Genomic DNA, 15817 nt, shown 5'->3' with positions numbered 1-15817 from the left:
TTATTCCAGGCCCCCTCCGCTAGCCCCACCCTTCCAGATGGGGCCCCCGCATAACTGAGGCAGGACGCCACCTCCCCTCCTCAGCGGCTGCCCTCTCCCTGCCCAGGCCCTTCCACCAACTCTCAGGTCCTCAAAAGTCCAGCTCATCTTTTCGGGGACCTGTCTGCCCCCCTTTTTGTTCCATCCCCAGCCCTGCCCATCCTGCCCACCCCATGGGCCTGGGGTTGGGTCTGACCCCTCTGTTTCCTGGGCCCAGGGTTCCTCTTCCTCCTGGTCCCCCTAGGCCCTCCTCACCCCCTTTCTCTGCTGCCCCTGCGCTGCTCTGTGCTGTCACCCCACCCCTCCCGAGGCAGGAGCTCCCACGAATCCAGCCCTGACTCCACCTTCTGGACTTTCTCCTTGGTGACTAGCGGCCTCCAGCCCATCGTCACACCTTGACAGGGGCTGCAGGCAGGGTCTCAGTCCTGGACCTGTCCCCCCACCACCACCATACCGCCTCCCTCAGCCTCCGACACCTGCCTTTACCTCCATATTCTCTTAGAGCCCGCGCGGAGCCATTCTGCTCCCGGCATCTCTCCAGTCTGTTTCTACGGGGGCCCCTTCACCCAGGCCTCTCTGGTCCAGACCGAGTCTACTCACAGGCCTCAAGCATCCGGCTCCGCCGTCGCTGCAGGCTTTGATTGCGCCCGGCGCTCGGGAGGTGCTGACCGCACAGCCGGACATAGAAGGGCCTCACGGGGGGAGCAGAGGCCGGCTTGCAGCCTTGACCTGGAGGTTCCGAGGCGCCGCTGGCCAGGAGGCTTTCGTGCGTCGCGCCTGGTCCCCACCCGCTTCCCGCCCCGGGCCTGGCCTCGCCGGGAGCGCGCAGGGGCCGCTTCTCTGGTGGGTGTCTGGGGAAGGGAGGGAAAGGCAAGGCGACCGGTGATTCCTCGGGAGGGCCCCTTCCAAGTTCGCCCCCAAGTTTGCGCGCGGCCGCGTGGGGGCGGGGGCCGCGCGGAGGGGCGGTGGCGCGGCCGGAGGGTGGGGTCTGGCGCGCGGGGCGGGCGCTGCCGCCTGGCCGGCCGCGGCTGGCCCTGGATCAGGGAGCCGATGTGGAATTTCCTGCCCGGCCCGGCGCCCCTCCTGCCGCCCCCCGCCCGGCCGCGCACTCCGCTTCCGGCCGCTCTCGCTGCGGCCGCACCCGCGCCCGCGCCCGCCCCGCGCCTGCCCCGCGCCGCATGGAGGGCGCAGGGCCCCGGGGGGCCGGGCCGGCGCGGCGCCGGGGAGCCGGGGGGCCGCCGCCGCCGCTGCCGCCGCTGCTGCTGCTGCTCTGGCTGCTACCCGGCCCCGCGGCGCCCCAGGAGCTGAGCCCGCGCGGCCGCAACGTGTGCCGCGCGCCCGGGTAGGAGCCGGCCGGGCTGGGGGAGGGGGCCGGAGGGACACCCGGGGCCGGGGGGAGGGGGCGCCCAGGACCTCCCTGAGCCAAACGCGCGGGCCCCTCGGGCCGCCCTCGCTGACCCCGGCTCCGCTCCAGGCCGAGCCCGGGCGCCGGGCCACGACGGTGCGTCCGAGGATACCCCGGGCGAGAAGCGGCCGAGGGTAGAGCGGAGGGCAGCGGACGCCCAGAGGGCTGACACACGGGGTTCGAGATTTCAGACCCAGGAAAAGGGACCCTTGGGCCGGATTGTGAAGGCCGTAAGAAGACGGGAAGCTCATTCCAAGCCCATGGCATGGCATGTGCAAGGGCCCAGACACACGAGTGTGGCTCGAGCCGTGATGGAGGGAGGGTGAGCGTCCAGGAGAGATGGAGCGAGGCTCCTGAGAAGAGGGAGCCGCGGAGGTCTTGAGGCAGGCGAGTCGGAAGGACAGATTTGTGTCCTAGAAAGAGCGGGCGCGGGTGGGAAGAGGGTGGTTATGGAGGTGGGCGTCGAGGAGCCTGAGCTCAGAGTGGCCCAGAAGCGGGAATAGAGAGACAATGACGTGCGCCGGCATCGGGAGGATGGGGGACTCCCGGGTGGGGATACGGGGTGCAGAGGGGCGGCGCAGAGGTGGGCGCCACGAGGAGCCGGGCTGGGGAAGCCAGTGTGGGACAGGAGGGGACAGGCCCTGCCGGAGGGCGCCGGGCTCAGGACCTTGCGCGGAGGTCGAAGAGCGCAAGCCAGGACCCAGGAGTGGGCGCAGGAGTCGGAGGACCCGGTCGGTCTGTCAGAGGCCACTGCGAGGTCAAGGGCATCTCCGCGCGGGGGCGAGGAGCCGGCGTGAGGGGGTGCCTTGGCGCGGGCCGGGGGCGCCAGGCAGGCGGGAAGCTGGAGAAGCATCACGGGCTCCTGGCGGGTGCGGTGGGGGCGCCCTGGGCCGCAGGGCCCAGGGAGGCCGCATCCGGGGGCAGGCGGTCGCGGCAGACAAGGGGCTGTGAGGGGCCGCGCGGGGTTTCCGAGCTCGGATCCCGAGGCGCGCAGACCCCTCCCCGCTGCGAGCCCCGCCTCTGGGGCGGGGGCCGGCCTGGCCCGCCATCTGCTTCACATCGACGCCGCCGCCGCCGCCTCCCGGGCCTCCCGGGCCTCCCGGGCCTCCCCGGCCCCAGGAATGCAGCGGCTGTGGCGGGCGGGGCCGCCTGGGGAGTGGGAGGGCGCGATCGTCGCCGGCCCTGTCCCTCCGCCTTGGCTCTCCTTCCCTGTGGGGGTCCGTGCCGGGGGTGGGGTGTGGGGGGATCCGATGGCAGGCCAGAGCTGTCCGGAGCCTCCTCCACTCCCCCTCTCCCCGAGATGTTCCATCAGGCGGCCTGTTCCAGTAGCCAAGAGCCTGGGTTGGGTTTCAGATCCTGGTGCCACCTCTCCCCATCTGAGTGGCCCCGGGCACAACGCTTAACCTTTCTGGGCCAGTCCATACTCCTGTCCAGTGGGGGTGGTGGTGGTAGAGGAGGGATGACTGTGATCCTGTGTGGAGCTGGTTAATGGGAAAGACGGCACTCCCCCATCCCCCCCAGGGTCTGGACCATCTCTTCATTACCTTCCCAAGGCTGGGCCTTGCCAGGTTCCCATTAGCGTTCCCTCCCTCCGGAGGCAGGAGGACTAGGGCAGGGAGCAGCTCTCAGTCAGTAAAATCCCATACACTTAATGTGTGCAGGCCTGTTGTTGGTGCAGGGATACAGCTGTCCTGTGTGGAGGAGATTTACAGCAAATCATCTGACATCTGGCAAGGGCTGGGGAGGAGGTGTTCAGTTGGGGAAACCCAGTGGGAAGTGATGAGTGAGAGAGGCCTGTGGGAGAGGAGGCAGAGCAGGGTGGCATCTGGGGCAGGGCCCTGAGTGCAGAGGGCCTGTTGGAAGCACAGGAAGGAGCCCTGGGGGCTGGGACAGGGATGGTGGAGGAGAGGCCACAGGGCGATGGGAACCCCCGTGGGCTTTGCACAGAAGAGGGGCAGGATGTGACCTGGGTTGGCTGTCAGGTGGCAGATGAACTGGGGCAGGAGGGCAGAAGGTGGGAGAGAACCAGGGAGGGTGAGGGTGGCTCTCACAAGGCTGGGCGGGGGACAAGTGGCCTGTCCCATCCTAGATCCAGTTTGGAAGGTAGAGCTGGCGTGTTTCTCAGTTGATCCACTCTGGGAGAGAGCAGAGTCCCCTTCCAGCCTCCCAGCCTGGAAGGACAGTCTTTACCCTGAGATGGAGAAGACTCGGGGTGGGAGGGGCTAGTGGGGAGGAGGGCCCCCCTCGAGGCCTCCGAGGCATTGTCAGTGTCTGGATGGGACCTAGGGAGCTTCCCCAGGGAGCTAGAGTGGACAGAGCAGGGGAGGGAGGCGGGGGGTGGGGCAGAAACCAGGGGAGGGGTGCCTAGGGGGGAAGGAGGAGAGTGGGGCAGTCATGGAGTCCCAGGGGGCGTGGAGGCAGAGGAGCTTCCTGTCTGGACTGGGGAGAGAATGGGACAGACACTGGCACAGTGAGCAGGCAGTGCTCTTGGGGAGCTTTGCCGAGGTGGCTTGGGCAGGTTCAAGATGAAGGTTTAAATCACCGCAGCTTCATTTGCAGTAACAGTGATCTATGGGGGGGCAGCCTGCAGCACAGCCTGCTTGCTGAGGGGCCTGGATTGACACCCCAGGGTCCTTCCCTAGTGTAGGAGCTACCCCTGCACTGGGCCATCTTTCTTGTCATCTCACTTTCATAAGATCTGAGAAAATGGGCCTGCCAACCTAGCCCAGCCTTTTCTGCCAGCCCGTCCCAGAAGGAAAAGTCCCACAGACTCATCCTCCACGTGGGCTCTGTCCTGCCGGGGAGCAGGGTTGTTAGCTCTGTTGGGTGGGGCCTGGGCACCAGCCATGCTGGGAGGACCAGGTGAACTCAGGGACTTCCTAGAGCCTGCTCAGCATGGGCTGGAGCTCACAGCACAGCCTCGGCTGAGCTCATAGTTTGTGCTGGACACATCTTGACTCTCTTAATCCTCCTGCCAAACCTATGGGCCCCATTCTACAGATTTAGCAGCTGGAGCTCAGAGAGGTAAAGTTCTGTGCCCAAGGTCACACAGCAAGTAGCAGACCCAGTCATCCAATCCAGCTTAGTGTGGCCCTAAAACCAGGCTCCCAACCTGATTACAGAGCCATGCAGCCAGGTCGTCCAGGATGGAAGGTGGTCAGTGTTCCTGGGCCATCCCAGCAGGCCATCTAGTGAGGCTGCCTGCAGGAGGGACCTCTACAGAGGCTCTCCATCTGGAGACCTGGGTTCATACTGGCAGAAGAGGCAGGAGGGTGATGGGCCCTCGGACCTGGGTCTCCCTACAGATGGCCATCTCGGAGCTGCGTGAGTGGGGACAATGGGGGCCAGAAAATCCAGGCCTGCTTAGAGTTCCTGTCTCTGGTTTCCAGTTTTATTTGTGGAAAATAAGGTGGCCCATTCCTTGAAGTTTGGGGTTTTATGGATCCTGTTCCCCAGGTCCCATATCTTTGGCCCAAAGGAGAATCCAGCCCTTTCTGGGAGAGGGGGCTCCTTTGGAGTCCGGGGGCCCCATCCAGGGTGTGGTGATCATTTCGAGCTGGGAACGGTTGGGGGGCATCTTCTGAGGGGTGTGATATGGGGCAGCTGCAGCCTTTCCCTTCTCAGGCCATCCCACCCCCACCCCAGGGTCCTCAGGCCCCTCCCACCTCCTCCCATCACCATATCCCGGTTCTAGATTCACATCCTTCCCAAGAGGCCCTCTCCTTTTCTCTGAAGTGTGAATGGTGGCTATGTGCCTTTAGCATTTGGCTGAAGTTCTAGGTCTGATGGGACCCTGCAGAACTGCAGCCTGAGTGTCTGTTCCTTCTCAGCCTCCTTTGCCCCACAGTGTGGGCACACCCCACCTCAGCCCTCATGGCCCTCACCAGTGGCCATGGCTTCACTTGGGCAGGGCCTCCAAACCTTTGTGCCTACACACCCCATAAGCCCAGGCCTTGGGAGGCTGCACCACCCTGATATGGGACACATAAATTTTTTTACCTCCTACTGTACCTTGTAAAGCCAAATAAAATTAAACAAGATTTTATGAAAGTTCACGGGGAGGACATTCTAACGTTGCCTTCCTCCAGCCCAAGTCTCGCCCTGGTGCTCTGCAGCCCTCAGTTTTACTTTCCTTACTCAGATGGAGGACTCCCTGGGTGTACCTTGCCCCTCTCCAAGTGGACACCTCGCTGTGTCCACCACACTCAGAGACAACCCATCTGCCTTGGTGCTCCAGTTGGGCATCCAGATGTGCCCACCCGGCCCAGCCAGTCCTGGCACTGCCCAGGTCACGTCATATCTGGATCCCTGACACCCATCTGGCCAGAACCCCACCCCCAGGGATGCCCTAGACCTCCATGTCTGAGCAGGTCCTGGAGGCCCAGGGACCTTTGCCCCACCCCCACCTCACTCTGCCCCTCCTGGGACATGTGGGGTCTCTTCTCTGGCCTAGTGGATGGGGGAAGAGGGCACAGATCAGGAGGAGTGGCAAGACCCCTTGTAGAGGGAACTGGGAAGTTCTTGGAGGTGGTCTGCCATCTGCCGCCTCCCAGTGTCCACTCTAGAGGGCTGGAATTTGTGTCTTATTCGCTTCGAGTCTCCCAAACCTACAGCAGTGCCGGGCACACATGAGGGCCTTTATAACCACCTCCCTAGGGCAGGGTGGAGGTTACTGGGGGACCCAGCGAGGACTAGGAGTGGGTCCCGAGCTCAGGCGCCCTCTCTCTGCCTGCAGCTCCCAGGAGCTCACTTGCTGCGCCGGCTGGAGGCAGCAGGGGGACGAGTGTGGGATCGGTGAGTAGGGCACCCTGGGACTTGGGCAGGGGGCGGGGTCACAGAGAGGAGGGATAGTGTGGGGGCTGAACTCGCGACAACTTGGGCGCGTCTCGTCCGCAGCTGTGTGCGAAGGCAACTCCACGTGCTCGGAGAACGAGGTGTGCGTGCGGCCGGGCGAGTGCCGCTGCCGCCATGGCTACTTCGGTGCCAACTGCGACACCAGTGAGCGCGGATTGTGGCGGGCGGGGCAGTGGGGCAGGATCCCAGAGATGGGCGGGGCCTGAGAGTGGGCAGGGCCTGAGTCGGGAGTGGGTCCCCGGGGGCGGGGGGCTGGACGCGGGCAGGTTCGGGCTGGGTCTGGGCCCCGTCGCGAGCACCTGGGCCTCCCACCCTCTCCGCTCGCTCTGCAGAGTGCCCGCGCCAGTTCTGGGGTCCCGACTGCAAGGAGCTGTGTGTCTGCCACCCACACGGGCAGTGCGAGGACGTGACGGGCCAGTGTACATGTCATGCGCGGCGCTGGGGCGCACGCTGCGAGCATGCGTGCCAATGCCAGCACGGCGCGTGCCACCCGCGGAGCGGCGCGTGTCGCTGCGAGCCTGGCTGGTGGGGCCCACAGTGCGCCAGCGCGTGCTACTGTAGCGCCACGTCGCGCTGCGACCCACAGACGGGCGCGTGCCTCTGCCACGCAGGCTGGTGGGGCCGCAGCTGCAACAACCAGTGTGCCTGCAACACGTCGCCGTGCGAGCAACAGAGCGGCCGCTGCCAGTGCCGCGAGCGCACGTTCGGCGCGCGCTGCGAGCGCTATTGCCAGTGCTTCCGCGGCCGCTGCCATCCGGTGGACGGCACGTGCGCGTGCGAGCCCGGTTACCGGGGCAAGTACTGCCGCGAGCCTTGCCCTGCCGGCTTCTACGGCCTCGGCTGCCGCCGCCGGTAAGCGCGGGACCCGGCCGGGGAGGGAGAGGAGGGGCAGGCGCCGAGGGAGCCGGGGTGAGGCGGCCGGGACCCCGCCTAGCTTCCTGCCCCTTCCCCAGATGCGGCCAGTGCAAGGGCCAGCAGCCATGCACGGTGGCCGAGGGCCGTTGCCTGACGTGCGAGCCCGGCTGGAACGGCACCAAGTGCGACCAGCCGTGCGCCACCGGTTTCTACGGCGAGGGCTGCGGCCACCGCTGCCCGCCGTGTCGCGACGGGCACGCCTGCAACCACGTCACCGGCAAGTGCACGCGCTGCAACGCGGGCTGGATCGGTGACCGGTGAGCAACCCGTGTCCGCCTCAGACACGCAGCCCCCAGCCGGCCTCCCCCGATTGCCCTCCGCGGAGGGCTCTGTGGGCTTAAGGGTCGTTTGCCTGTTTCCGCTGACGCCTCCTCCCCGCGTTCCGAGGTGTGAGACCAAGTGCAGCAATGGCACCTACGGCGAGGACTGCGCGTTCGTGTGCGCCGACTGCGGCAGCGGCCACTGCGACTTCCAGTCGGGACGTTGCCTGTGCAGCCCGGGCGTCCACGGGCCCCAGTGAGTGCCCGGGGACCCAAGGGGTTTGAGGGGTCTGTATCCGGCACTGGGCTCCAGCCAGACCCCAGGTGCTGCTGCGTTGGCCGACCAGGCGGGACCCAGGCTTGGCCCCTCAGCCTTGGCCCCCATACTTCAGCTAGGGAGAGACAACAGGCTCTTTGGGGCAGTTTCCTGCCCTGGGTGGAGCCAGCTCTCGAGCGGGATCTAGCGACCAGGTCAGCCTGTGGCCAGTGGGTTCCTTGAGGGCTGCAGGGCTGAGGTGACCCGGAGATGATGTGGAATGAGCAGGGACCTCCACGTACAGCCAAGGGTCTCGTCTGGCAGCCCCTTTTCCCCCCACAGAAGAGTCAGCCCCAGTAATGGGCACTGCGGCCAGTGTCCACGGCCCGTCCCCTAGACTCCGTCCCACTGGAGTGCACACATTTGTTTCCAAAACATTGATCGCTCAGGGTGTGCTGAAGGTGGGGGTGGGCTGCAGTCCCTAGAGAATGGAGAACCCGGGGCCGGGCCGGGGCTGGCTGGCCGCGGGGGCGAGGGCGGGAGGCGTAACCGAGGGCCGCTTGGCTCTCCCAGACCCCACGCCCCTCCCTGACCTCGCGCCCCCGCAGCTGTAACCTGACTTGCCCGCCCGGGCTCCACGGCGTGGACTGCGCCCAGGCCTGCAGCTGCCACGAGGACTCGTGCGACCCGGTCACCGGTGCCTGCCGCCTGGGTGAGTAGGTGAGGGCGACCCGGCGGGGGTGCGGGGGCTGCCGGCACCTCGCTGACCCTGTGACCCCCACAGAGACCAACCAGCGAAAGGGCGTGATGGGTGCGGGCGCGCTGCTCGCCCTGCTCCTCGGCCTGCTGCTCTCGCTGCTCGGCTGCTGCTGCGCCTGCCGCGGCAAGGACCCCGCGCGCGGGTGAGGCTTCCAGCTCCCTCCCTTCCCCGGTTCCGGCCTTGCGGGGACTGCAGCGCGGCGCGCCGTTCCCGGCCCCGCCCTGGGGGGCCCCACCCTTCGTTAGCTCAGGCCCCGCCCTCCTTGAGGTTCTGCTCCCTTGGGCCTTTCCCGGCCTTAGGCCCCGCCCCTCCGCTCAGGCCTCTCCCTCCCTGTGGGTGGGCTCCCACGGGCTCGCCCCGCCCCTCTGGAACAGGCACGGCCCCGCCCCTTCGCTCAGCCCCCGCCCCCGCAGGGAGCTCTCGCTTGGGAGGAAGAAGGCGCCGCAGCGCCTATGCGGGCGCTTCAGCCGCATCAGCATGAAGCTGCCCCGGATCCCTCTCCGCAGGCAGAAGCTGCCCAAGGTCGTAGGTAAGGATGACGTAGGTAAGGAGTCTCCGGGGAACACCCCCCGACGCAGGAGGCTGCTGGGAAATGGGTGTGACGGGGTTGGTGTAGGAACTGCGGGGCCTTGAGTGTCGATGTGGGGGCGTGGGGAGGTGCGACCAGGGGGAGGAAAGAAGGATTGCGGATGCAGGGGAGCCCTGGAGGAAGGCAGAGGTCCTACGTGTGCGGTCAGGTGTGGGCCCTGTCTCGGTGACTGTGAGTAACTGCATGTGTGGTGTGGTGGGGCAGTGTGGACTGGACATCCGCGGCCGGTAGGCCCCCGCAGTCTGCGGGAGTGAGTACACTGTCGGTCCTGATGCGAGCTGCAGGTGGACGCGGGCACCTGTGAGTGCGAATGCCCTGCCACAGGAAGACCCGCCCCCGGCCCGGATCCCCAGCTGTGCCCTGGGTCTTTCCTGGAAAGTGGTCAGGCTGGTCCCTCGGCCCCCACCCTACCTCAGGACGGGGCTGGGTGCGGGGCGATGCTGCTTCTCTCCTTCTGCCTGCACTGACTCACACCGGGGTGGAGTCTCTCTGTGTCTTTCCCACTTGTTTCCAAAGATGAGGGGGATGGGGAGATGAAGTCTCCTGGGAGGTAAAGATGCAGACAGCTGAGAAAACCCCTGGGCCCACTCAGCAGAGTGGGATTTATGGGCACAGATGTGGGGGCTGGAACCCACATCCCATTTGTGAGAGGGGGACGGGCTGGCCAGCCTCTGGGATTCCCCCGTTGTGGGGTCTATGTCTGTGGAGGCCGTGCCTAGGGGTGCAGCCTGCTGAGACGGCTGAGGCAAAGGGTGGCTTCACCACTGCACATTTGCATTCAAAAACTGCTGCAAGACAGGGTCTGAAGCGTGGCTTGGAGGCCCTGATGGGCTCTCCCAGCCAGGTGCTCTCTCTTTTCCCAACTTTCGCCCCGACCTCACTCAGATCCCTGGCCGTACACTAGCCTGTTGAATTGCCTGTCCCACCCACTATCTTGGGGTAGGGCTGACTTGGGTCCCTCCATCATTTGTGGCAGGAGGGCTGGCGAGGGCACTGGCTGGGGCAGGCGGGGCCCCTGGCAGCTATGCCTCCCTCCTTCCCCAGTGGCCCATCACGACCTGGATAACACGCTCAACTGCAGCTTCCTGGAGCCACCCTCGGGGCTGGAGCAGCCCTCGCCATCATGGTCTTCCCGGGCCTCCTTCTCCTCCTTTGACACCACGGATGAAGGCCCCGTATACTGTGTACCCCACGAGGGTGAGTGCCCCTCTGCTTGGGGTGAGGACCCCTCTCGCTCTGACCCAGTGAAAGGTTCCAGCTGAAATTTCTGTGCTCTAAGAGACAGGCAGCATGGGGAGGAAGGGCTAGTGATGCTGTTAACTGGGGGGTGGATACACAGTTGAGGTTGCAGAGTGGGCTTCTTTGCTGCCCAGCACCAGACTGGGGTAGGGTCTGGGGAGGTAGCCACAGCCCAGGTTCACTTCTGGGGAGACCAGGCAGAGAAAATTCCGGGCCTGGGGAGGAGGTGGCAGAGGAGACAGGAAATGGGGTTTGCAGGATATGGGGACACACTTTCACCTGAAGCCTTGGCTCACAAACATCAAGAAGCAGCCTGAATAGCTGGGCTTCTGGCCTCTCTCTTCCCCAGACCACCCCCGTGAATGACCTTGGGCAGGTGACTAACCTCTGAGCCTTAGAAGGCCTTTCTCTTAAAGAAGGACTATGAATCGAGGGTCAAATGTGGTGATGGTGGCCCCCCAGGCTGGGGATGTGGTGGGGGAGGGGTGCGAGTCCAGGCCGAGTTGGGGCTGCAACCCAGGAATTAGCCCCACTACCCGAGCCCTCCACCTCCGGGGCTCTGAGCTAAGTTTGTGGTCAGTGCAGTGAATGTGCCAGGCATGTCTGGATGCCACGGCGACTGAGCGCCAGCTGGGGCGGGAAGAGGAGGGGAGGTGGGGCGCCAGCGAGGGTTTGCTCTTGGAGGCTGGGGGGCCAAGCTCTTTCCGGAGGAGGTGACCGCCCCGCTCGTCCCTTGTCAGAGGCGGCAACCGAGAGCCGGGACGCGGAGGTCCCCATCGCCCCAGCCCCTGCCCCTGCCGAGGCGCTGGCTTCGTCCCCTGCACCGGTGACTACGCCCGCGGAGGAGGCCACGCCCCTCCGCGCGTCCTCCGACAGCGAGCGGTCAGCATCGAGCGGGGACGGGCCTGGCGGGGCGCTGTATGCGCGTGTGGCCCGGCGTGAGGCCCGGCCGGCCCGGGTCCGGGGCGAGGCCCGAGGCCTGTCGCTTTCGCCATCGCCCGAGCGCAGGAAGCCACCGCCGCCCGACCCCGCCACCAAGCCCAAGGTGTCCTGGATCCACGGCAAGCACGGTGCCGCCGCCGCGCGTGCGCCGTCGCCGCCACCCGCGGGCCCCGAGGCCGCTCCCAGCCCCAGCAAGAGGAAACGGACGCCCAGCGACACATCGGCGCGGCCGGACGAGCCCTGCAACCCTAGGGCCCGCGACCCGACGCCGCGACCCCCGGGGCTGGCAGAGGAGGGGCCGGCCCTCGCCGCACCCTCGCCGCCCCGGGCTCGAGCGCGGGGCCGTGGCCCTGGCCTCTCAGAGCCCACGGACGCTGGCGGTCCCCCGCGCAGCGCACCTGAGGCCGCCTCCATGCTGGCCGCCGAGCTGCGCGACAAGACTCGCAGCCTGGGCCGCGCCGAGGTGGCCGTGGGCACGCAGGGCCCCCGAGAGAAGCCGGCGCCGCCGCAGAAGGCCAAGCGCTCGGTGCCTCCCGCCTCGCCGGTCCGCGCGCCCCCCGCGCCCGAGGCCCCAGGGCCCGAGAAGGCGGCAGCGGGCGCGCCCGGATCCGACACCCCCCGAAAGAAGACCCCCATCCAGAAGCCGCCTCGTAAGAAGAGCCGGGAGGTGGCGGGCGAGCCGGGCCGGGCGGGCGCGCCCACCCTGTAGTAGGTCGGCCCCGCCGTGCCTGCAGCTCCTCGGCTTAGCAGCGCTGCTTGTCACCCCGCGTCCCGTGCGCGCCCAGCGTCTCCCGCGGGGGCCCCAGCCCAGAGCAGCCTGGCGGGAGGCTGCGTCTCACTGGCTCAGGCCCAACGGCCCTCCTGGATGGGGTCCCGCGCTCGGGCAGGAAGCCCCATCCCAGTGGCTAAGGCCTGACAGACGCTTTGCTGGCCCCTCCCTTCCCATGGCCTGCCTGTGGAGGGCTCCCACCAGCCCGGGTCTCAAAGGCCAAGGGCAGGAGGGCTCTGCCTAAAGAACACCTCTTACTGGCCAAGAGTGCCTTGGCTGGGTCACCTTCTCACTGGCTGAGGCCAGAAGCACTTCCACCCTGGCAGTCTCTTTCTGGCCAGGGCCTGGCGCCTCTGGCTGGAGGTTCCCTTCTGTGACCCTAGCCAGAGGCTACTTCCACTGGCCGAGCCCCAGGGCATCTGGTTGACCGGAGCCTGGGGAGGAGGGCTGGTCTCTGCTCCTCAGGAGGCTTGGCTGTCTCCCCACCCACCCCAGCCCCACCCATGCTCTCCCAGCCCCAGCCTCCCCAGCCCTGGCCCCTCTGCTGTCGAGCTGGTTTTGATGGCCTCCCACCACCCCACATGCCTGGGAATCCGAGGGGCAACTCCAGTGGCCTGTGGAGATGTATTTATAGGCCCCCGGCAGGGCTGCTCCCACCCCATCCGGATGCCCCAGGATGGGCTCCTCCCGGCAGGGGCTTGGCCAAAGCTTTCTTAATAAAGTGCCTTTTTTCTCCCCGTGCTCTGACTGCTTCCTATCTGCGGGCCTCTTGACGAGGATGTCCCCCCCAAAGAAATTGTGCCAGGATCCCTCGACCCAAGTGGAGCCTGGGAGCCCAGGTGTGGGTCTCCCAAGACTATGTTGGAAGTGGGTCATGTCCATCTGCCCATCCCTCACCTATTTATCAAGTTTATTGGGCACCCACCTCGGCCCACCCCATCCTGGACTGGCAACCTGGGATGAAGGGTGTGTAGGAGCAGATAGAGTGGCACCCTTGGCTACGAGGAAGGAGCCAGCGCATGGGGCTGCTTCTGCCCCGCACCTTCCCCACTGCCCACTGTTGTTATACTTGGGGCCTCGAGCTGTTTGGTGTGGCTGGGGCGGGTCAGAGGCTGGGGCCAGGGGGTAGGGGGCCATGGGCACAGCCTCCAGCCGGGCCGCATCTGGCACAAACAAGACAGTCTGGCACCGCACAGAGCCCCGCTGTCCATCTCAATGGGCTCCCTGTCCTCAGCCGGAAACTCTCCCGGCCCGAGAGGTGGGGGGAGGGGGAGAGCCCGCCTGGCCCAGAGCCCTGGCTGGCCCTGCTGGCAGTGCCCCCCCTCCCCTGCTCCCCCACCCAACCTCGGCCTGCTCCCACTCTGGCCTGGCCTTCTTTCTGTGGCCATTTGTCCTAATGTCTTCACTGCTTCTGGCCCTCAGGATGGCCTCGCAAGTGACCTTCCTGAGCTCCAAAGCCTCACTTTCCTACCGTGTCCGCTGTCCCTCATCCATCTGGGCTCCTCCCATCTCGCTGCCTCTGCCTAGCAGGCCTCTTCCTCACCTTTTGCTGCCAGCTCTTTCGATCAGGAGATTCTGCCAAGATTCTCCATTTATCTCCCCATCCCCGCCCCATAGGCCCCAGCACAACCAGAGTCTGGCCAGTGCTGGCAGCTCAGGGATCTCACCTGGCAAGTCTCTTGCCCTCTGGCCAGATGCCACGTGGAGGTAAACGTCAGTGACATGTACAGGGGCTGAGCCACCTGAGTGGAGATGGCCTCATGGCACAGGCGGGACATCTGGCGTGGCTCCCGTGGCCGTAGTCCCTGCATCTGGCCTGGTCAGGCAGCACGTGGAAGGCAGGCTCCCTGTCCCCGGGGCACGCACCTTCCCTCGAGCCAGCTGGGCACCCTCCCAGCCGTGGCCCTGCGCCTGGCCAGCCTCATCCCTTCTGGCACCAGGCCATGCTGGCTGCCGGGGCTCAGAACACAGGCTTAACGTCAGCCAGGAGGGGCAGCTGCCCAGCTGGGCTCAGCAAGGGCAGGGCAGTGGCTGAGGAAGGTGGTGGAGGGCAGTGAGGTGGTTCGGGCCACAGTCTTGCCATGTACCCCCCACCCACCATGTGCCACCCTGCCGCTCCCCAACCCCTGAACCCCTGCTCCAGCTCGCCTGCTCCCTGGCCTGGATCAGCACCGTGTGGGGCGACCAGAGCTGTCGCATCGGCCAGGCCTTTCCTGAGGCCCCTCCGCCGCCTGCTCTGGGAGCCTCCAGGCATCCAAGACCCTGAGCTTCAGGAGCCCCTCTGTGTGGGTGCCTCACAGAGCAGGAGCACCTCCCGCACTTCTGGCAGCCAGCCCTGCCACCCTGAGGCCAGATGCTGTGGCCTGGAGACCAGGCAGGACCTGACCCAAGAAACCCCCCAGGATGATCCGGTAGCCGCCTGGAGAGGGAGCTGCTGGGACCCCCTCCCCACCCCCATAGGCCTGCAGCAGTGCTAGCTCCCAGGGCAGGCGCCACAAAAGGGAACCGCGGCTGCTGGAACCTCCGTTGCCATGGGGACGAGGACCACAGGACCCACATCTGGTAGCGATTGAGGAGGAAAAATTATGAGTCGTGGAAAACGCAAATATTTTTTGTAGCACAGAGCACAAAGGAGCGGGAGGAATGTGGGACTGGAGAAGGCCTGAGCCCTGCCGGCTTTCAGGCGGGGACAGAGAACATATCACACAGAGGCAGAGCTACACCTACACACACACACACACACACACACACACACACACGCATGCACACAGATGCACCGTCAGACACACACACTGAAACATACCCACACCTACAACCAGACCCAAAGAAAAACAGAGATACTCACCACCAGTACACTCACCCCCCTGGACGGAAATGGACAGTCCCGCCAACACAAACACACAGAAACGCTGAGACAGAAGCTCTGCCACACTGCACACACGGACCAGAAGAACCAGTGAAACACCAGGAGAGATGCACACACTGAAGCAAACATGCGTGTACAGGGAAGCACACTCACCCTGCGAGACACACACAGACAGAGAAGACTCAGCAGGGACGTCCCTGGCAGTCCAGTGGTTAAGACTCCAAGCTCCCACTGCAGGGGGCACGGGTTTGATCCCTGGTTGGGGAACTAAGATCCCACAGGCTGCACCGCAAAAAAAAAAAAAAAAAAACAACAACTCAGCAGCACACACGATACCACCAAGCTCGGGGCACCGAGACGGACATAACCCTGCAACGCTAAACACACTCCCTAACTTACAGAAGCGTCCGGAGAGACACAGACCCTGCAACACACACACGCGGACACACACACACAGCCAGACCCATAGCAGCACCAAGAGCACTCACTCAGTCCACCACACACGCAGGAGAACCGAGACAGGACGATGATACTGAATTTATCTGAGCCCCATGCCCGAGATTGCACCCTGCTGCAAGCCCAGAACAGGCCAACCCTGAAAGGCCGTGTTGCCCTCTCACGTGCCAGACCCCCTTATTCTTCCTCGCGACTTCCTTGATCCCGCCTCTAGAAAACCCCAGCCACTGCCTCTCCTTGTGATGTTCCTTGTTAGTGAATCTTCCTCCTGTTGCTGTAGCCGGAATAAAATCATCCCCTGATCATCTCCCCTCACGGTTCTGCCACCCCGACCCTTGTCTTCAGGTCCTGGGCACCTGCTCCAGGTAGCGCCCTCCTGACGTGCCCTGGCCCGCAGCAGCCCCAAGGTCCTGTGCTCTAGGCTCTTGTCTGTTGGGAGCACGGTAAGAATTTGAGTTTGATCCTTT

At 65.4% G+C, this 15817-nt stretch overlaps 1 protein-coding gene across 2 annotated transcripts; it reads left to right on the top strand.

Annotated features, from left to right (window-relative positions):
* Positions 1-1202: 1202 nt before the first annotated feature.
* SCARF2 (scavenger receptor class F member 2) lies at positions 1203-11968 on the top strand (the record flags this gene model as incomplete). Of its 2 annotated transcripts, none has more annotated exons than XM_082852766.1 (11): positions 1203-1381; positions 6180-6238; positions 6341-6442; positions 6631-7150; positions 7252-7470; positions 7601-7729; positions 8338-8441; positions 8514-8631; positions 8903-9018; positions 10123-10275; positions 11058-11968. In XM_082852766.1, 11 exons carry the CDS (start codon positions 1218-1220, stop codon positions 11966-11968), a joined length of 2595 nt encoding a protein of 864 aa, XP_082708892.1. The 2 variants fall into 2 exon arrangements, with proteins under 2 accessions (XP_082708892.1, XP_082708893.1); XM_082852767.1 differs by having other exon boundaries at positions 1218-1381; positions 8888-9018.
* Between the last annotated feature and the right edge of the window lie 3849 nt (positions 11969-15817).

This window comes from Leucopleurus acutus, assembly GCF_964270905.1.
Source record: "Leucopleurus acutus genome assembly, chromosome: 13".
Taxonomy (NCBI): Eukaryota; Metazoa; Chordata; class Mammalia; order Artiodactyla; family Delphinidae; genus Leucopleurus; species Leucopleurus acutus.
Note: the sequence above shows the minus strand (reverse complement) of the source record. Positions and strands in the feature narration are given on the sequence as shown.